Here is a 21684-nt window from a genome sequence, read left to right as displayed (position 1 = left end):
CAGACTGTTGCCTAATGCAATTCAAACTAAAGTGGTGACAGAATAGAAAAGCATTTTAGGCCTTTGTTAAAAGACTTTCCCATAATATCCCCTGACTGCTGACTTTCCCATAATATCCCCTTGCCAAAAAAAAGGCCAGCATGAGAGGGGTCTTGAGTTTTATGCCTGATCACAGCCACTACCATAAAGTGCCCCCACCTCCTCCCATTTCTCCAAACTGGACTCATGGTTAAAGGGTGTATGTTTTTGTTTATTCCGAGAATTGAAGGCACAAATTAAGATAGCCCAACCACCCACAAAAAATGTGCACTTTAGATTCATGCAATTTTGAAGAATTTAAACCAACTATAGCACATACAAATCCATTACAACAGCTCCCTGTTACATGTTCAATTTTATAGGTTTTATTCTCAAGTATAGGCCAAGCTCACTCATTGAAACAGTTTGCTTATACACATCAAGGTTTTGCAAGGGTACACAAGGAGCTGTTCAGTCTATAAGGCAAGCAAAGTTTAAAATTGAGGAATTTGATGCGGCATCCTACACATCAGTGATAATTAGAAAGAAGGGGTAATAGATTCCCATCTATTTCATCATTTATTGTGAACATAAGAAAATTTAGAACTGGTGAGAATTCAAACATGAGTAAATATTGAAACTGGATCTTATATCCAGCTGGGTGTTATTACAATGTTTATTCAAGAAGAGAAATAAAACTTGAAACCTATCAATACAAATGCTGCAATTTTACATGAAAACATCAAGATTCTTTTGGTTTTTGCACAAGCATTTCCTATGCAAATCAACAAACAAGGAGATACAACTGTTTCATTCAAGTCTTTATACAATGGAAACATTTAACAGGTTACAGCTGTATATGGGCAAAATTGCTGAGGCTAGAAATTACTAAACTTCAGATTTCTCTACCATTACACTTGCCATTCAGTGAAAAACCAAAGTTTTGCAAGATTTTATTCAGTCAAACCAACATATTGCAATACAATAGTTAAGGGGCATACATTTGGAGTAACAAAGATCAAACCATTTAGTATTTTTCAAATTTCTCCACAGAAACCAATGTTTGGAAGTCAATGCACTATCAATACTCCTAAATTTGCCAAAACACTGAAATTGGGTCTTCTGCTTCTCTGGTATAGAAAAAAGCCAAGCTCAATCAATGATGTAAAGAATTTATTTTAACTATTGAGTATACATAAAGAAATGACTGCAAGAATGGTTCACTAAATTTATTTTTAAAATCATAAAACATCTTACAAAAGAGCATTACATTCTGCACACTGCTCGAATGGATGCCAGGGATAAGTGGACTACCAGTATTCTTCCCCCCCTCAAAACAAAAAAAGTCATAAAGCAGGTGGTTCACAAGGGACAGAAAAACATTACAGTTTACAACCAACATGGAACAAAAATAAAATCCACTTTCTCTGCTGCTGTTTCAAAATACCAATGTTAGTTTCGCAAGCCACCCTCTCCCGCCCACCTATATGTAAATAACTAAAACATTACATCTGGTGACAGCAAAAATTTCACTACACCTCAAATGCAGAACACTATGAAGCAGAGGAATGTTGGCTTTTTAAACAGAAGCAGATTTAAGAAAAAAAAAAGATGCAGGACTCCTTCAGTTCTTCACTAGTCTTAGAAAAACTTTCCAGAATACTGCTTCACACTATAAAAAAGAAAAAATATCTTGCATTAGAATCCTTCAACATCTGCATACTGCTTCACACTACAAGGAAAAAGAAAAAAAAGGCACATATTAGAATGGTTGAACAAACAACTTGAATCAATATTTACAAATACATTGAAAAGATTAATATAAATTAGACTAAATGCATATTGGTTAAAATTTTACATTTATATTAGTAGCTAACTACAATCAAAAATACAAGTTATACATTGCAAGATGCTTACTAGACAGCTCATGTTAAAGAAAACAAAGCAAGTAAAATCTAAAGCTGTTAAACATGGCAGAAAAAGGAAGCAATGCTAGTGAGGTGTGAAATGCTGCATTAACAGCACCAATAGTTTTCAACTTGTCCTGTAGAGGCATGGCCTGTGCCATATGGTAGACTGCGATTTGTTGTCGATTTAGTTATCTAAAAACAACAAAATCACTAGTCTTCCACACAGAACTAGGCCAACATCCATTGAAATCTTCTATACTTTCTACAGGCTCTATGTAATAAGATTACAAGTAGATTTTTTGCAGCAGTTTTCACCAGAGAAATGAGGACTGCTTGGTTAAGGTCACTTCCAGCAAGGTTAGTTTTGAGGGTGTCTTCATTTGGTAAGGATAGAACACAGAAGAGGAAGGCAAACTATCAAGTGCAGAAGTTAGTATTAACTACCATAGTGTTACTTCATATTCTCTTTAAAAGGAACACCATAGAAAGAGAGTTTAGTAAGAAGTCTACATGTAGTTAAAAGAAGCAACTGAATGCCAACTTGCCTGTTTTGCAGTAAATACTGTGCATTTTGAATCTGGTCCTGTGTGCCTGTAATAGTTATTATCCGATCTTCTGAGCCCTCCAAGGGTTCATCGATTTTGATTGAAGCTCCTGACTCATGGCGAATCTGTTTGATCCTCTGACCTCCTTTTCCAATAATAGAACCAGCGAGCTAGAAAGAAAGAGCATTAGTCCTTAGGAGGAGCAACAAAATTAAATATTCTAAACACTAAATTATAACATCAGCCACAAATCACTGTAGCTTCACCATGCTTGTTTAACTTATTTCTGCCCCACCCACAGGTGTAAACATTTTGTCCCTGTTGCATATCTGCAACATTGGGCAGAAATGGCTTACTTTGTTCAGTAATCAGAGTGAGGTTAAAAAAATGAACACATTTTCCATCTATATTCCCTTCAATTTAAGACAAAATATAAGCTGAACATATTGATTGAACACAATGTGTAACATATTACAGACAACCAAGACAGAAATTGCCATACTTGATCGTTTTACTTGGAAAATGTTTCAGCTACAGAAAAGTTAATATACTTACATCTTTGGGTATTGTTACTTGTGTTGTAATGATGGGTCCACCAAGATCACCGTAAGAACCACGACCCCCTGCATAAGAATAGTCTAATTTAAAACATATGCATCTAGTCCTTTTCATGACTAAATAGTAAACTATGTACAAAATATATGCATGAAAACTTACCATATCCAGATCCACCCTCGAACTAAGAAAGGGGGGGGGGGAATAAAAAAAGGTCTTAGATTCCACAGATAAGCTTAAGTGAAAACTAACAAAAGTGTTCCAGATAGCCAAAAGTGCTCCTACAAATTTCACCACAAAAACTTAAGATTATGTACACTCTTTTTTTCAGGGGAGTTCAAGAGAAAACCTTTCCTCAAATTCCATCTACCTGACAAACCGAAATATGGCAGAACTAGCCCTTTCAACAGAGGTCCCAATGCTATGGAACTCCTTGCACATGGAGTGCTTAGATACATGAAAAAGGCACTACAAAGTACAGGTTGAGTATCCCTTATCCCAGCGGTTCTCAAACTTCTAACACTTTTTACAATGAGAATCGGTCAGGAAGTGATGAGAATCCACCAGAAGTGATGTCATGACCAGAAGTGACATCATCAAGCAAGAAAATGTTTAACAATCCTAGGCTGCAATCCTACCCAGGAATAAGTCCCATTTACTACCAAAAGCATAGTAGCCTGTTAAAAGTACAGATCTGTAATGTTTCCCCAAATACAGTCACATCCCATGGTAGCATCAAGTCTAATATAGTAACAGTATTGAAATGAATGAGGACCCACTTGAAATTGGCTCGCAACCCAGTGGGTCCCAAGCCAGTTTGAGTAACACTGCCTTATCCAGATAACCAAAATCTGAAATTTTTTTTAGTACTGACATGGCTCAAAATGGGGGAAACTAAGTGGTAGGTGGGTGCTTGCAACAGCCAAGTGAGCAGGGCAGAAAAGGGCTTGCACTTTTCATTTGATGGTAGAAGGTTTTTCTGCAGAGCATGAAGTGCTCACTGAGGCACAAGAGCAAAGCAGAAACGCTGTTGCACACCTGGCTAGCAGGTACACACATGAAGTGACAACAGCCCCCCCCCCCCCACGTTCCTCCACAACTGCCTTGAAAGGGGCAGGTGCAACCAGTGGTTAAGTTTTGTATGGCATGTGTGCAAAATTCCCAGCACTGGGTAACTGGCAGCTGATCACGCTGCCTTGTTTCTCCTAGCCAAGAAGGTGGGGGCGATCTCACCATTCTAAAGAAACAACACACGTGCATTGCTGCCAAGTCAAGCACTGTGTCCCTTGCTGCAGGCAACAGCAACAGAAGACAAGAGGCTGAAATTAGGAATGGAGGTGGGCTGGTTTTTATGTTCCACCTTTTCTATCCAGCTGGTTACTTTTGGGGGAGGCAGACACAATTTTGCAAAAGTTTAGATTATTTTTTCTGTATATAATATTCTACAATTCACAAAAACCTGAAATCCAAATAACTTCTGGTCCCAAGCATTTCAGATAAGAGATATACAACCTGTAACAATAAGGCTTATCACCTCAATCTACTTTCAAAGGAATTTCTAAGTAATGAACACAAATATGCAAAACCTAATTTCATGTTGGGGCTTTCTTAGCAATAGATTTAACCCATTTAAAAAAAAAGTTAAAGTAGAACCAGTCATCTAAGCACCATTAACGCATTAGAAATAGAATGTTACGCTAAATCATATGTTGCAATTTTGCTGGAAAAGATGAGTTACCTCAATACTACCCAGCAATTAAAGTTTATATTACCCATATTAGCTGGCTGGTGTTATCAGTGAACTCCCCTCATATTCTCACAACCTTTCAGAGCACACACAAAAAGTAGTATGTGGGTAGTAATTATTGCATACAGAATTAACAATATGCTCAGTTCTAGTCAAATTTCTGGTGCCATCCAGCTCTATTTAAACAATGTGAAATGGACTGCATTCTTTCACACTTGCAAGATTTAATGAATAAAATTATTCATAAAACACTGACTTACAAAATTATTTAAGGAGTCTGACAAGCATACCAAAACATCAAAGCAAACACTGAGGATTAGGGGATCTGGTATGGGGATCTAAAGTGGGAGGGGGGAAAACTGGCAGAAGTCTGAAAAAACACCTTGTATCAACAGAGTTCAGTGCTGTTAGAGACCCCCAAACCCAAAGCAGGAGCTTTGGGAGGTGTACAAAACTATTTGCTCTCAAGCCAAACACAACAAATTCAATCATTGCTAAGTGAGAGCAGGAGAATATACCTGAAGCAAAGATGCATTTTTAAGTGATGCTTCTCTTTGTAGCAAAGGGTAAAACATCTGTCCCTAATCACCCCTGCACAGCATCTTTTTAGTAGTTGTTTGCCAGCGTTTCATACGCATTTCTTTTTAGGCAGTTCTGCCTCACAATTTAACTGTTTTGATTTTTTTCTTTTCTTATATAGTACATAAGTTTAATACTAGATCCATTATTCCTATACAGTTTAGCCATACAAGTACATTGGCACTGATTTTTAAAAAACGTTTTCTGGAGTGCACTGGACAGAATGCTTCAATCACAAAATCAAGAAGTTGATGGATAATCCTGCAATATCATTAGTTTAAGGACTCCTAGTCCCCCAACAAAATATTTTACGTGAAATCTAAATATTAACTATAAATATTAACCCTTGCTAACTGGGTAAGAGGCACTTTTTCAAGTGGGTGCTCCTCTTTTAGCAGGGGGAGAGTAACTGACCCTCTTCACCCCAGCAGTGTCTTTTCTAGTGGCTGTCTGCTGGTGTTCTGCATCTTTTAGATTGTGAGCCCTTTTGGGACAGTTATTAGTTATTTGATTTTTCTCTAAACTGCTTTGTGAACTTTTGTTGAAAAGCAGTATATATATATATATATATATATATATATATATATATATATATATATATATATATATATATATACACACACACACACACACTGTTATTATTATTAATACAACAGAAACGCAGAAAATGTGGTTCTAAGGCAAACAATACCTGCTTGAAACCAAGAATGCCCAGAAGTCAACTTTTCGTCAAGTGCAACGTATTAACTAAACTGATTATTGACCTTATCCCTCCAACAACAATATATTTCAATGGCAAAAATACATGTATACTCTCTTCAAGTTTAGCAGTAAGTTAAAGCAGAGCAAAAGAATGAGAAAATGAACTCACCATTTCTGGTGTTTCTATGTCATCACAAGCATTGACATGACACTGCATCATCTTGCCAGGACATAGCATAAAAAGAACAAGAGAAATTGTTTTTACGTCAATTCTCCAAGTACACGCATTATACACTCTAGGATATGCATGCCTGCACACCAGGATTATAACCATGTGGAAGATGACAATTACAGATCTGACTCACTGCCTTTCATATGGAGACGGCACAAATCGGTTTTCATTTTAAGATACATACCAACCAGAAAATTAAGCTTCTAATATTTCGAAACCTTGCAATTTACATTCATGTGCATTTTTCATACTCAATGTACTATGTATGTTAAGTTTTAATCCCAAATAGCTCTTAAATACAAACTGTCAAAGCAGTAACCTCAAACTCTTTACTAAAGTATATTAATTTTCTGAGAACGCCCACGATTTGAAACAAGTCATCTTCCATATTTGCTCACATCAAAAGTTAAAAACACTGGAGCAGATTCACTTTACTCAACACATAGATGCTGGAAATGTACTTCTATTAGTAAGAAAGAGGAAACTGTTTGGATAGTGGGCAGAACTGTTTGGTGTTTGAACTAACACAATCCAAGTCAAAGTTCTTGAAATTTCTAGAACTTGGAACTGTTTGCCGAGTTAATCAGTATTACTAAAAACAATACTTCAAGAAGTTACTGTATTTTTTCAGTTTGATAAATAAATTCAGTAATTCATTACTAACTTGTATTGTTTCCTAGTAAGACAGCAAGTGTTGGTATTTTTCTCGGAAAATTTCGATAAAATGCAAGCCCTGCTTCAAGCAACACATACAAAATGAGGACATTAGAGCAGTGGTTCCCAAACTTTTTCAACTGGTGGCCAGTGGCGTTCCTGAGCACTATGGGAGATAAAGGCACACCTTCAGGGGCTCTGCCCTTCTGCCTCCTGAGAGGCATTCAGAGATCCAGGAAGGCCACACATGACCTCTCTGGTCCTCAGAACACCTCTGTGGGGAAGACAGGGGTGTGGGCAGCCATCAGGCAATGCTGAGGTGGCGACAGTGCCTTCAGTCATGCCACCCAGAATCATTTGAACCCGAGGCCCCCCCCCCAAATACCACTGCTGGCAGCTTCCTTGACCTAGTGAGCCATTGACCACAGCTTCCCATTAGGGCTACAATCCTGGCAATGAGTTTTTCACAAGGATTCTGCAGCTCTCCTGGCTGGTTTCTGTGGCATCCCAAGGAGCCAAGGCTCACAGTTTGGGACCCACTGAACTAGTGTCTTCAGCATGCTTAAATGCAATTTTTAAGAGTTCTACAAGTGGCCTAAAGAGCAATGTGAAATAAGTCCTTACAGAAAAATGACTATTTTCACTCACTGTGCATTCTCCTTCATGCTGCAAGCAATTATGTGCAAGGCAATGGAACTTTCACTTGATCTAGTTGTTTGTTGGTCATTGATTACTACAGTATACTAAAGAAACACTCATCCAAATCAGCAACCATATTAGATTTGTGTAACTCTACACTATGCATCAGAAAGGTCAGTACAAATTATAGCTCCCACTAACCCAGAGTTCTACTAGCTTATACTCTCATTTCTAAAACAAACTCATATGCCAATCCCAAAGATGAGTTAACTGGCCATGGAAGTGTATGCCCACGGAGAGCTAATACTCTGGTTTTGTTGTTCAAACACCTTCAGAGTATTCCAACAAAGCTGATTCCAACTAGTTACTTGAACTTTCCTTCATTACACCATAGAGATGGCAGGACTTCCAAATAAACCAAGTTTTTCTTCTGCAATGAACACATTTTATACTGAGACTCACTGAAAAATTAAATTCACTAAAAAAAAAGTTCCATACTGAAGAGGCTTACTGCTGTATCATCAATGAGTTGCATCCAGAATATAATGACTGAGGAAGGTATGGGGAAGGGAGCCATTCTTCCCCAACTGAACCCCCTTTCTATGCTGTTGAGGTTATGTGCCATGAAAGACATACCCAGAGAAAGCCACAAATGAAGAACAAAACTTATTAATACTTCCCATTTTTAGTTTGATATTACTGAATCTTCCTTTTAAGGTGAATTAAAAGCAATAAGCATTTGCAATCTAAGCTTTCAAGACATCTGAAGGGGCATCCTTTATTGAAAATACGCTAGTTACTTCTTAGTAAAGCAAAAAACTAACTTTAAAATCCATACCATTCCATCGTAGCGATCACCAGGTCTGCCTCTCCGATCGTAAGACATCAAGTCCCTTAAGAATAGAAGATATATAATTTATTTCTAGCTTGAATTGTTCACTTAGATTATCCATTAATTTGGTGCTGCATCCAGATTTTAACACAGATGTTCAAACTCTGCAATTAACAATTTGCAGATATCCAAGGAAATCAATTTGGTAATGGGGAAAAGAATGATATTTTTATTTTATAAAAATATATTTATATTTCTTTTATAAAAGAAATATATTTTTATTATGGGGTAAGTATCTTTTAAAGTACACATTTCCAAACCCTTCTCATTCTTAAACAAACATTATGCTTAGTCCCTGCTAACTGGGTAAGAGAGAAACAAGCCCACCTCACCCCAGCAGTGTCTTTTCTAGTGGTTGTCTGCTGGTGTCCTTTTGCATCTTTTTAGATTGTGAGCCCTTTTGGGACAGGGAGCCACTTTTAAGTGGAAAAGTGGTATATAAATACTGTTAATAACAATATGCAAAATTCAATTTATTGAAGACTTGCAGTGTCACTCTCCTTACTCCACAAAATACTGAAACTTAATATTGGTCTATGAAAGCATTATGAAAGAACCAAGTTTACATACCCGCCTCTGGGAGGAGGTGGAGGAGGAAGAGGAAGATTACGTGCTCTGCTGCCACCTCTACCACCACGACCTGGAGGAGGGGGAGGTGGCCCTCTGCGAGGACTCATATCATCATAATCTCTTCGTGGAGGCATGGGACGACCACGACCTGGAGGCATCCGATCAAAGCCCCCTCTGCCACGCATAGGAAAGCCTACAGGACGTCCCCTTCTGTCATCAAACATCATGGTGAATCCACCATAGTCGTATGTTTCATCGTAAAAATTTGGATCGTAAGGCTGGGCACGTCCTTTGATTGGTGACTAATATATAAAAAAGAAAGTTTAGCATTTTAAATATGTCCAGTCACTCTACTTCAAAATATAAAGCAATTAAAATTTTGTTAGTTCCACACACAGAATGCACTTCATGCTTAAAGTATATTCAGGCAACAATTCTCTATCATTTTAACTAGTCCCGTAGAAACTGCTGCTGGTTCTTTTGCATGCAGTTCTTCACATGATCTCCAAGTGTGTTATAGAAGGCAAATGTTTTCCAGATTAAGCCTACAGGTGTACACATTTAGACCCTGTTGCATATATGCAACATTGGGTAGAAATGGCTTAAGTTACCTCAGATATAAGATCCAGTATTATTTTGATACATTCCACAACTCGATCAGGTTTTCCACCAATCAGCACCACTCTGTCAGAAGAATGAGGACAACATTCTTGGAAAAGCTTAATGGTGGTCTGAGTGTTCTGTCAAGAAAGTGACAAACAGAAACATTTTTAAAACCACTTTTAAACAGGAAGAAGGTTTAAGATTACTTAACTACAATTATGTTAAATTTATAAGTTGCATAAGTAGAGAAAAATTGGGCAGGAAAAGATACTGGCAGTTCACAGGGGAGAGGCTTAAGGAGCAATTTGTTCTAAATTGTAGTCTGGTGGCTTGTATATACAAGCATGATGCAATTACATCAGTTCACCTATTTTTATCATATTTCTATTAAGCAGTGTAGGAATGTTTCATTGTTCCAGCTTATCATGATTATGTGAATCAAATTATCTACTTCCCCAAATTCAAGAGATTTATACATTAAGTTTAGAAGCAGAATCACACTTAAAGGGAGATTTCATGAGCTGTTTCACATTATCAGTTTGCTTCAACTTCTGCTCTCCCAGTTGTTTTTCTGATAAAGATAACATGAATGGCTAGGGTTTTCACTATCAAAAGCAAAATGTAAAGCAGTGTTCAAAAGTGTGACCATTTTTGAGATTCAGGGTCCAATACTATCCAACTTTCCAGCGCTGATGCAGCTGTGCAAACTGGGCATGTGTTGCATCCTGTGGTGGTGGGGTCGGTCTTTGAGGCCTCCTCAAGATAAGGTTAATTTTCTTACCTCAGGGCTGCACTGCAGCTGCATTTGCACTGGAAAGTTGGACAGTTTGGTCTCTCAATGAAATTTATCACACAAAATACATAAATGCAAATTCTTCAATCTGTATCTGAATATTAGGCTTTGCTACACGCACATCCAAACTCATCATCCAGCTTGAGTAAGTAATATGATCTGATGGTTATTCCCAAAGATTTAACTATCTAAGACTTTTCAGGATTTATTACAAACATTTGTAATATGTTTTAGCTCAGAATTTCACTGAAACTAAGATACGCAACTTAAAACACTCTCTTCACATCACCATAATAATTAAAATACACCACTGGCATTGTAGCAACTTTGAAGATTAAAAACACTATCTAAGAAGTTCTTAATGAACAGATCAAGATCTCTAACTTTGGGAATCTTAGATGGAAGGGAATTCCATAAGCATAAGAAGATTTGAAAAAGCTCTTTGCAGTTTAAAATTTTTTGCCTCAGATAGCATTGGAACTGTTACATCCTGGGCCCAAGTGAAACAGAACTTTAAGATAACAGCAAGCAGAAACAACTGGTAATAAAAGAAAGTCATACAAAATTGGAATTGTGCGTATCTGTTAACACCTCTAAACAGTCAGACTGCCACCTGGACTAACTGAAGTTTCTATACAAGAGAGCAACTCATACAGTGCATTCTACTAGCCTAAACACGCCATTACCAGGGAATACACAATTATGACAAGAACCCTCTTTTCCAGAAAGTAGGGCAACCGGTATATTAGCAAAAGCCAAGAGACCACACTTCTGTATTGTTGGGTACAGACTGTGACCCAACAATGAACAGTGGGAACATGAACACTGTAACATGTTTTACCTCTATTTCTTTCTAGGACCACACTCAAGTCAACACAATATAGTGTCAGCTACTTTTATGCAACCAGAAAGGTACTGTGGTATCAAAAGCTACTAGATGGTTTTAGAAAAGTCAGGACTGAAGGAGAGACTGCAGCTCAGCAAAAAGAGCGCCCACTTAGGATGCCGAAGTTCCTGAGACAAAAATAAATTCCTGTCTGCAACTCAACTAAGCCACTACTAGTTAGTGCCAAGAGTACAGAACTAGATGGTCCATTATCAGGCAGCTTCCAAGGCTTATCTCTTTCCCTTCATACAAGATGCCAAAAATAACCAACGCAGTCTCAGCTCAAAACCTAGTTTTAAAATGGATTAAAATGGGTGTAGATAATCCACATCATCAAGAAATACCTGGAGTTTTTGGCAACCAATTGCTCAGCTGCCTTGGCTAAAAAAGGATACTGGCAAATAACACTCAAACTAACTGGAATCCAGGCAGAACACCTTTAAGAATGACCTTGACCCTCCTCCAAAGAGGAACCAATAAAATATTTCACTGTCACAGTGGGCCTTAGAGGGCTCTAAACCTTCCAGTGATCAGGCTGTAAATACTCTATTACAGTGTTCCTCAAACTGTGGGTCGGGACCCACTAGGTGGGTCGCGAGCCAATTTCAGGTGGGTCCCCATTCATTTCAATATTTTATTTTTAATATATTAGATGCTGCCGTGGTATGTGACTGCATTTGGGGAACTATTACAGATCTGTACTTTTAACAGGCTACTATGTATATGCTTTAAACAATGATAGTCAGCAGGACTCACTCCTGGGTAAGTGTAGGTAGGACTGCGAAAAATTTCCCTGCTTTATGATGTCACTTCATGACATCACTTTTGGTTGGTACTGACAGATTCTCATTCTAAAAAAGTGGGTCCCGGTGCTAAAAGTGTGAGAACCACTGCTTTATTACCATTGGTAAAAACTTTACTGGATGAAACTGCACACACTTTTGACAGATTTCATTACAATCACTGCCACGTTTTAGACCTTCATATAGACTGAAGCCGCAATCCCATCCACACTTACCTAAGAGTAAGCCCCCACTGAACACAATAGGACTTACTTCTGAGTAGACATGCATAGGATTGTGCCCTAAATCACATTCAGCAAGATTTGCTATGAATTTTTCTCGATCTGTGCTTGAACCAAAAGGTCCAGTTGCACTTGTTAAACCATGCAGAAAACTGGGCTCTGACAACTGAGAACCAATTTCCAGAAACTAGTGTGAGAATGCTAACTTTCAGCTTCTTACTGCAGAGTTCAACCAAGTTTTTAACAAAAGAGTATGGGCGAAAGTTTTAGAAAGCACTTTATTCAATGCAGTTGCAAATCTTGAGAATTTTGCACTCTATCTTGACTGGCCAAGTTAACAGGCTCAGGCTTTGGAAAATGTTCACCTAAATAGACTTCTGGTTATACTGCAACTACTGACATCACAGTGGTACCAACAATCATTGCTTCAATTTAATTATTGGATTGCAAATTCTGTTAAATATGGTTTATTTTTAGCAATTAGCTGCCTCTGCTAGTAAGCCACAAACTATCAAATCATTATGCTTCACAGAAAGACTCAAAGGTAGAGTCCATACTTTGCGTGCAGAAGGTCCCATATGCAATCCTGGCATCGCCAGGTATAGCACTGTGCAATACTGACAGAAACCCTTAAAAGCTGCTGCCACTCAGTGTGGACAATACTGAATTAAATAGACCAGTTTTCTGACTTGGTGTAAGTTTCCTATCTTCTCATGGTGGCCTAATAAAATGCTCTCTTTAATTCTCATTAGCTTGTGTCTCTCCTCTTTCTAATCCACTGAAAGGAAATAGCTCATTTCCAACTTAAATATCTAATACTTTGGTTCTCAAAATAATTTAAAAATGGTTAACATTGGCAGAATAAATTTTACAAATACTGAGACATTAATATCCTTACAACTTAACGCCTAGCAATGTAATGTAGTAAACAATATATCATACAAAAAATATTTTCAAAACAGTCATGCTTATCTTGAAAAACATGATACCTCTCGGAGTTCTTTGATTTTAGCGCCCTTGACACCAATAATTCCTCCTGCCAAACTCTGGTGAATCAACAGCCTTAATTCACAGTCAAAGTCACTTCCTTTGTAATGTTGGTACTGCAGACAGATTTATGAGAAAAATAAACAGCAAGAGTAAACAGTGTTTACTTGAACTATTACATGTTTCAAATGCAGTAATAATACAAGTAAACAGAAGTTAAACATTACATTTAGATTTCCAATATTTCTACTAAACTGCTCTCCAGAATAAATAGTTTAGATATACCAAGATCCATAGAACTAGATGAGAATAAGAGATTTTAGACAATTCTTTTTCAGCCCCTACGCTAGCGCCCAAATCACTTTTGAAACAGATAGGAATCTCAAACACAGTTGTAATATGGTACAGAGATATGTTGCTAAAAGTAAAAAATCCTATTGCAGGAATGATTGTAAGCTCTTAACTAGCTCTTTGCTCCCAAAGTATTCATTGTCCTTTTAAAATCTGTTTCCTTTAAGCCAAACAGGATCTCATTTATCAGTAGGGTCTATCTACTTCCATCAAGGCCTCATGAGCCCACATGACAACCTTTATAACAGTACTACTCTATCCAGTTTACTGCACATAAACTTAATTACATTTGGTACATGGAACCCTCAACTCTTGCATATACTCCACAACTCAAACTGGGACATGCTTCTATGATTTTAATGGGTGGAGTACTTGCAGAAAATGAACTCATCAGAAATTAGGCATTCAGATGGATGTTCCTAAACATGGTGAACACTTACCTCTTCCAAAGTAGGAATAATTTTCTTCAAAATTTCTCCAATTGTTTCAATATCTGCACTTATACTCAGTATGCTGTCAAGTATCATTAAGCATCAGGTGTCACAAACGGGGAAAAAGAAAAGTAAGTTGTGTATACGTCTTTATATGGATTCTAAGTCAACTTCAGAATGTACAGATAATATTCCCCACTTAAGTAACCCTGTTTACTGATGTTACAGTACATGCACCTTTGTTTATGCCCAATAATATAAATGGTACAAGTTTAAAATAAGGACTTGGAGACAGATCGGGCTTCTTGGAAGGAGTCAGATTAAGTGGACAAGAAACTGACGAAGAACTGAAAGTAGAAGTGAATACTCATGTTCCCCGCCACCATTAATTTAGGACACCCTTGCAAGTACATTATTAAACTGGCACACCTTCTCATAGGAGACATGGGGGTATGCAAGTGGTGAACATTGTATTTGGAAAAGGGTTATGAGACCAGTTAGAAATTAGATTACTAATGGGCTCCGCAAGAAAAACGAATACAAATGCAAGACAAAGACAACACAAATGAGAAGGGAAGGAGAGTGAACCAGAAGTTAGCATTTCATCAGAAAAAATTATGAATAGGCAATGCTGAGGGAGCAAGGTGGGCCACAAAGACAGAGCAGAGCAAGAGACTATTTTGAAACAATCTGATTTACAATGCAGCAAATATACAACAATTGAAGCTGTGCTCCTTCCATTGAAATAAAATTAGTGGATTGTTGGGTGGGCAACTCACGTAAAAGTTCAGTGACAAAAAAGACTTAATGGGGAAAATAAGACAGAAACTTAAAAAACAATACACCGTCTACGGGGATACTATTTAATTATATAAAAGGCAGGTAATAATATACATTTCTCTCTTTCTAATCAGGCAGTGAGGCATAAACTGTTGGGACATACCGCTCGGGGCCACTGCTGTCTGGGACTGAAACACTGGCATTGTACTGCATTGGTCATTGGCGTTCGTGGATGTTGGCATTGGGCATGGGCATTCAATCAGAAGTTGTCAAGTAAGGCACCCGTTTGGCAACGAGCACATTTTTGGGCATAGCCAACCAGGGTTTTCACATGGGCGTTCAGGGGCGGATGGGCCAACGTCATGGTGGGCAACGCAGGGGCAAGTCGATCCAGTACATGGGCAACGGAGAGATATATGGCCAAAAAAACAAGGAGAGGGAAGAGGGGGAAAAGCAATAAATTTAAATTTAATACAAACTATACTCATTACTCTCAATGAAACAAACTTAAGTTGTTCTGAAGACTAACACAATAACGGATAGCTACATTGACTGTGGCTTAACAGTTATGGACCTTAAAAAAATGAGTTACTTGGCCTAAACTACTTTTAACATTAAAAGTTGTAGTAGCAGGCTGGCTCGTGAGGGTAGACACAAAACCTGTTGATTCAGATTACTGAAATCCTGGGAAAACTGGGAAAGCCACTAATCCAGGAATTATATGTATGAAATCTAGATTTAGGTAGGTGAATTTAAGTACACTAGCTTCAAAGAGATCAGTTAACACACAAGTTATTACTACCCAGTTCTTACTTGTACCTCAGATCTAGTAATTACACAGTTATAACATTCTGTATTGATTTTTATTTTACCATATATGAAAGTATCAAACACAATGTGAAATGATATAGTGCCAAATATTTCATTTAACACCAATATTACTAACTTAAAATACTGAAAAACCTAAGCACAAGAAATTGCTTTTTACAAAGCAAAATGTTGAACTACGAGGCTTAGTTAATACTGAGCGTGTCTATTCACAAGAGTCAACCCACTATAAAAATGTAAATGTATCAAGTCATGTTCACTGAAAACGCCTTTCAAATTAGAATACGTTTATATTGTTCTGCTCCCATAAAGCTATGCCAGTCTTAAACACTTCTCTCCAAAAAAAATTGACTGTTTAGACAAAGTTAATTCTATACCTTGGTAAAGAACAGTCACCTGCAATGTTTCCAAAAAACAACTATTATTTCTACAATTAACTCTCAAATGAAAGATTTAAGCTATCTTCAACATTGCTACTTAAGGCATTAATACAGTTTAGTGTAAACCTTAGTAAAACGGGACAGGAATCTTTCCACATGACTGATTCTGTGTTTTAATTGTGATATGAATAGAAAATTCTGACATCTAACTTAAAAATAATCACAAATGGCCTGTACTAGATACTTAAGTCTACATAAAAATTCACAATAGCTAGAAATACACATAATTAGCCTTAAAAATTGTGTTCTGCAAAACAATCAGTGTTTAACTTGTAAATACTCACGTCTGTACGAAGCGCTTTAATATTTTTGCCACCTTTGCCAATCACTGCTCCAGCATTCTAAAAAAGTCATAAGTTAGATTTTCCCATTAGATAAGAGAATAAAATTCAGGGGAGGAGAATGAGAATTGACAGTCTACATTACCCTTGCTTAATAAACACTATTTTCTATATTTTGGGCAGTTCAAGCAAATAAACTAGAACAAATGAGTCAATTTACATTGACAAGCTTCACATCAAATTTTGCAAGTCAAGAATATGTGACTTTGATTTCTGAAATTATAAAGTAATGCCATATCTTAATTCAACAGAAGCAAGAGCTGCAGAGCAAACAATTCACACTTCTTTAAAAATAATCTTCTAGGTCAGAGATTCTTAATCAGGGTATCCACACCTGTTGGGGGAATGGGAACCAAATGATGGAGGTATGAGATTCGATCTCTGAACAATTAAAAAACTGATGTTAGATTGGATGATTACCTATCACCATTATCAATATGGATTGAGTTCTGTACCTAGCTACCCATATATAAAGTAAACCAAAATATTGACATCTTTTGAAGTCATACTGGTGCCCGATAGGACTAGTGATGATGATTTGGACAGTCTGGCAAAGGGGGTATGGGGAAATATTGAACAATCCACTGGGGGGGGGGGGTCTGTAATTGTTAAAAGGTTAAGAAACCCTGTTCTAGGTCATCTTCAAAGTCCACTCTGGAGGCTTATGTGGCCGAAACACATTTTACTATTTCGCTAAGATGGAAATTTGTGTCAGAATGTCATATACTTCCTGATATACTTGAACTGTAGTTATCGCATGTTCCCTTTTCTAAGAACTTCTATGTATGTGGACAACCAGATACTTTGCTTTAAATATAAAATTTCTGGAATAACTAGAAACATACTTTGCTCTGAAGCAGAATGCGTAGTTCAACCATCTCATCAGTGTTCCTAGACCTTTTGAAGGCCTGTTCCTCTTCAATATCTTCAGCTGGGCGTTTGCCTAGTATTTCAGAGAACAAGCAATGCAAACAAATTTCTCTCTTGAGTAGAATAAGTACATAGAACTTAAGTTTGAATGTAGGAATTTCAAATTCAAACTTTAAAATCAAGACTTTATTACAGTTCAAATACAGACCACCAACAAAAAGCACTAAAAAGATTTAATAATTATTCATTTTCAGCATGTTTCAACTTTTAACAAATTCAAAATGTTGCTACAACTTAACTTCTTGAAAACTGTACTATAAAAAATTGTTTTTTCAATATAAGATTATTAAAGATCAACAACTTCAGAGATACTTTACTAGTCAAAGCCAGTTTTTGCATTAATAGTCATGGCAACAACACTGATTTATACAAATACTGCAATACACAAAAATATTTTGGTGTAGTCTCAAATTTTGTTTGCAATTATGAAGCTCTCTCTCTCTGCAATTATGAAGGACACAATTGAAAGTCTATGAAAATCTGTTACATACTGTTAATAATTTTGAACAGTCTCACTGAAGACATTCAGCCCATATACAACTTTTGGAAAATGAACATCCCTGAATGATTCTAATGTTTTCTGAATTTTGAAATTAAAATTTCGGAGGGAAAAATCACATGCCAAGATAAGAAGGTGAATAAACCACAATTGCACAGCATTCATTTTAGACTACATTAAACACACTACACTTTTTAGGTGGTACATACAGTAATTCTTAGCAGGAGCAGAGCTACAACAAGACCTCTTGTAACTGACATTTTTTCTCAACCAATGGCCACAACTTAGTGGTATTAATAAACTACATTCTGCTGGAATTAATTCTGTGCAGTTACTACTGTTGCTCAGAAAAGCAATAATTTTAAATGACTTAAAAACACTCACCATTAGTTTCTGTGTTAGTAAAGGTTTCTTCTTGCTGTTCAGTCTCCATTATTTTTAGACTTGCAGATATGATCTGTCAAACAATAAATATACTGAAGCACTTAACAGAAAACAGCAATGTCTGCATCTTGCTGAAGAAATGAAGGGGTGGGAGGTTTGGATTCTAGCACTTACCAATATTATATAGCCTTGTCAAGCAAAACTTAAGTGTTCTGGGCGGGATCAAAGATCAGATAGCCTATGAAAAGTGACAGAGCAGTTTTGGTCTTATTCATCATTGTAATGACAAATGGTTATACAATAAATTCCTAAACCTGGTCTTATTCACTGACAAATTAGTTTCAGAATTAAATACAATAAAAATAAAATCACAACCAAGTGTTCATCACTGTGTTTATTACTATCCAGCAGTACAATCTCCTCTCCACAGTATGCCTTAAATACCACTTCAGAGCAGGTTATATCTTTCTTCACAGTTGAATCGTGAGTTGCTTCAGAGCTCAATGTTTATTTTAATAGGAAAAAAAGAATCATGACTTGCAGCTACTTCATTCTTTTTACTGAGTATGCTCAGTGGGGTTACTCCCAGGTAAACATGTGTAGGACTTCTAAGCAGGCTTCTAAATGTGAAGAATTCCCACATCCAATTCATGAACTAAAACAACTAAGGGCCCAATCCTATCCAATTTTCCAGTGCCGCTGCAGCTGTGCCAATGGGGCATGCACTGCATCCTGTGGTGTGGAGACAGTCACAGGGACCTCTTCAAGGTATGGGAACATTTGCACCCTTACCTTGGGGCTGCACCAGTGCTGGAAAGTTGGATAGGATTGGGCCCTAAGAATGTTATTTATATGTTACCATTAGCAAGATCCACTCAAATTTTCTCACCCAAAGCATTCTGGATTCCAACTTTAAAAAGAAACTTATTTTAAATTCCCTTATCAAATAAACAGTTTTGTAGGCTGAAAAAAACAGCACCACTTTTGCCTTTTCAAACAAAGCTAGAGTGAATTCAGCTCAAAATTTAGTTGTTGCATCAGGACAAACTGAATAAAATTGTGATGGTTATACAAATGCAGAAAGAAAAACGACCCAAGAATATCTGGCATTCAGTGACAAAAGCAGCAACAATGGTGGAGGTAGAAAAACTGTGTTTATTTCAGCAAAGCTGAATAAACAGCAAAGCTGTTTCAGCAAAACAGTAAAGCTATTTCTAAAGCAACCCCTACAAATTGGCCTTTTCTACTACCTTTAGTGTTTGATGCAACCTCTATCATATTTGGGGGTGGCCAAAAAGAACTTGCTATGCTCAAATGGATTTTGAGATTTACAATCAAGATTGTGCAAATAAGTTTTGTGATCTTGGATACAGAACACTGCTTCACAAGTGTTGTTAGCAATGAAGAACAGCAGCAGCTTTACCTTGGAGTCTGCACCAGAGAAGTGTTTGATCACAAACGGATGCAATCGCATAGTACTCGTTGTAATTGAGTGCGACATGTGTCACAAAAGGCTAATGTCTCCCCTGTAGTTTTAGTGCCCTTCAACATGCAGAGACACAAAAAGATTTCCAGCTCTCTGCTTGCAATAGGCAGGATGGCCTATGAGCCCAATCCTATCCATATTCACCCAGAAGCAAATCCCATTGTAGTCAAAGGGGCTTACTCCCAGGTAAGTGGGGACAGGACTGCAGCCACAAGCACAAGGACCTGGACCATATGAGGCTACAAAGCATATCCACACTTTCCTGGGAGTAAGTTCCATTGACTATAATAGGACCCACTTCTGAGTAGACAAGCCACAGGATTGGGCTATGAGGCTTCAATACTATTGGCGCTTTCCAGGGAGTAAGCCCCATTAACTAGAATGGACCTTACTTCTGAGAAGACAGGCATAAGATTGGGCTGTGACGCTACAATCCTGTACATACTTTCCTGGGAATTAGCCCCAGTGACTAGAATACGACTTACTTCTGCGTAGACATGCAGAAGATTGAGCTGAAACTGCATTCCTGTCCACACATTCCTGGGAGTAAGCCCCAGTGACTAACGGGCCTTACTTCTGAGCAGACACACACAGGCTTGGGCTGCAAGGCTGCCATCCTAGCCACACTGCAGGGAGCAAGCCCCAGTGACCATAATGGGACTCCCTTCTGAGCAGACAGGCAAGATTGGGCTCTGAGGCAGGCCCGATTCCAACGGCGGCAACCGCCAATGCAGTCCGGCCCGCCGCCCCTCCCCCACGAAAAGGCGGTTGAGCGGCGCGACGGAGGGTTGCATAATGCGGGCTCGCTTCTGCCGGAGAGACGCGGTATCAAAAATGGCGGCTGCGGCAGCCTTGGCTGTAATGGCGACCGCGGCCTGCTGGGAGGAGCCGAGCGCGGAAGGAGCAGCCCCGCCACGCGGCGGCGAGAGCCCGTCCCGCCGCCCTGAGGGACAAGAAGCGCCTCGTCTCTACCCGTCCCGCCGCCCTCGGACGAAGGGCTCGCCTGGACGACGCAGGGCGGTCGGCGGGGCCCTCAGGAGACGCCTCGCCCGCTCCGCTCCCCCTCCGCCGCCATGATTCCAGCAGCACAGCCACGAGCGCTGCAGTGGAGCTTCCGCGCGCGGTGCGGCGCCTCCCCAAGAGCGCGGTGGGGGAAAGCGGTGGGGAAAGGTGGGCAAGGCCGGAGGGCAAGACAGGGAGAAACGGCCGTCCTTCCCGCGGCACTGAGGCGCCCCTCCCCCCAGCCCCTCGAGCGCACCAGGCCTGGCGGTGGGCGCAGCCCCCTCCCCACACCTCGGCCGCTTCCCACAGACGCGAGGGAAGAACGCGCGCTGCGGGCACCGAGGCAGGCGCGGCCCTCTCAGCCCCTTACCACGCAGCGCACTAACTCCACCGAAGCCGCCTCACTCTGTGAGTGTGAGAGAGAAAGAGCGGGCGGTAGCAGGGGCGCACGCGCCGCGGCGGCCTCCCTATTGGCTCGCCGGCAGCGCCGCCGCGCTCCTATTGGCCCGCGGAAACGTCACTCTCCTCCACGGGGGCGCGCGCTCTCTCCCTCTCTCTCGAGTCCCGCCCACCGTGGCAACGGCCGTCGCGCCAACGGCGCAAGGCCGGGGAGAGAAGAGCAGGCGTGGCGCCCTCTCGGCCCCGTGCCTCTCACCCCTCCCCCCGCTCGGGCATCACGTGACACTCACACGCGGTCTTCGACACTAGGAAGAGACTGAGTCTTTGAGGCGCTTCCAAGGGGAGCGGGCTGACCCACCCGAGGAGGCCGCGCACAGCCCCTCTGAGGAAACGAAAAACAAAATGGCGCCGCCACAGACTCCGCCTCGTCCTCGCGTTCTGGCTCGTGCGGCTAAGTTCTCGCGAGCCCGGGCTGTG

At 39.4% G+C, this 21684-nt stretch overlaps 1 protein-coding gene across 3 annotated transcripts; it reads right to left on the bottom strand.

The window, feature by feature from the left end:
* Positions 1 to 578: 578 nt before the first annotated feature.
* On the bottom strand, positions 579 to 21605 carry HNRNPK (heterogeneous nuclear ribonucleoprotein K). Of its 3 annotated transcripts, none has more exons than XM_066612519.1 (16): positions 21498 to 21605; positions 18495 to 18558; positions 18321 to 18393; positions 17353 to 17450; positions 16451 to 16507; positions 15062 to 15105; positions 14128 to 14200; positions 13339 to 13452; positions 9655 to 9783; positions 9044 to 9345; positions 8420 to 8474; positions 6226 to 6276; positions 3191 to 3212; positions 3029 to 3111; positions 2474 to 2643; positions 579 to 1750 (listed from the first exon to the last, which is right to left on the bottom strand). In XM_066612519.1, the coding sequence occupies exons 3-16, from the start codon at positions 18367 to 18369 to the stop codon at positions 1717 to 1719; spliced, it is 1281 nt and encodes a 426-aa protein (XP_066468616.1). In that variant the 5' UTR covers positions 18370 to 18393; positions 18495 to 18558; positions 21498 to 21605; the 3' UTR covers positions 579 to 1716. The 3 variants fall into 3 exon arrangements, with proteins under 3 accessions (XP_066468616.1, XP_066468615.1, XP_066468617.1); XM_066612518.1 differs by lacking the exon at positions 21498 to 21605 and adding an exon at positions 21179 to 21265; XM_066612520.1 differs by lacking the exon at positions 21498 to 21605 and adding an exon at positions 21179 to 21265 and having other exon boundaries at positions 579 to 1690.
* Positions 21606 to 21684: the final 79 nt, after the last annotated feature.

Source organism: Tiliqua scincoides, chromosome 2, assembly GCF_035046505.1.
Source record: "Tiliqua scincoides isolate rTilSci1 chromosome 2, rTilSci1.hap2, whole genome shotgun sequence".
Taxonomy (NCBI): domain Eukaryota; kingdom Metazoa; phylum Chordata; class Lepidosauria; order Squamata; family Scincidae; genus Tiliqua; species Tiliqua scincoides.
The sequence above is the reverse complement of the archived record's forward strand: the minus strand, read 5'-3'. Positions and strand labels throughout refer to the sequence as shown.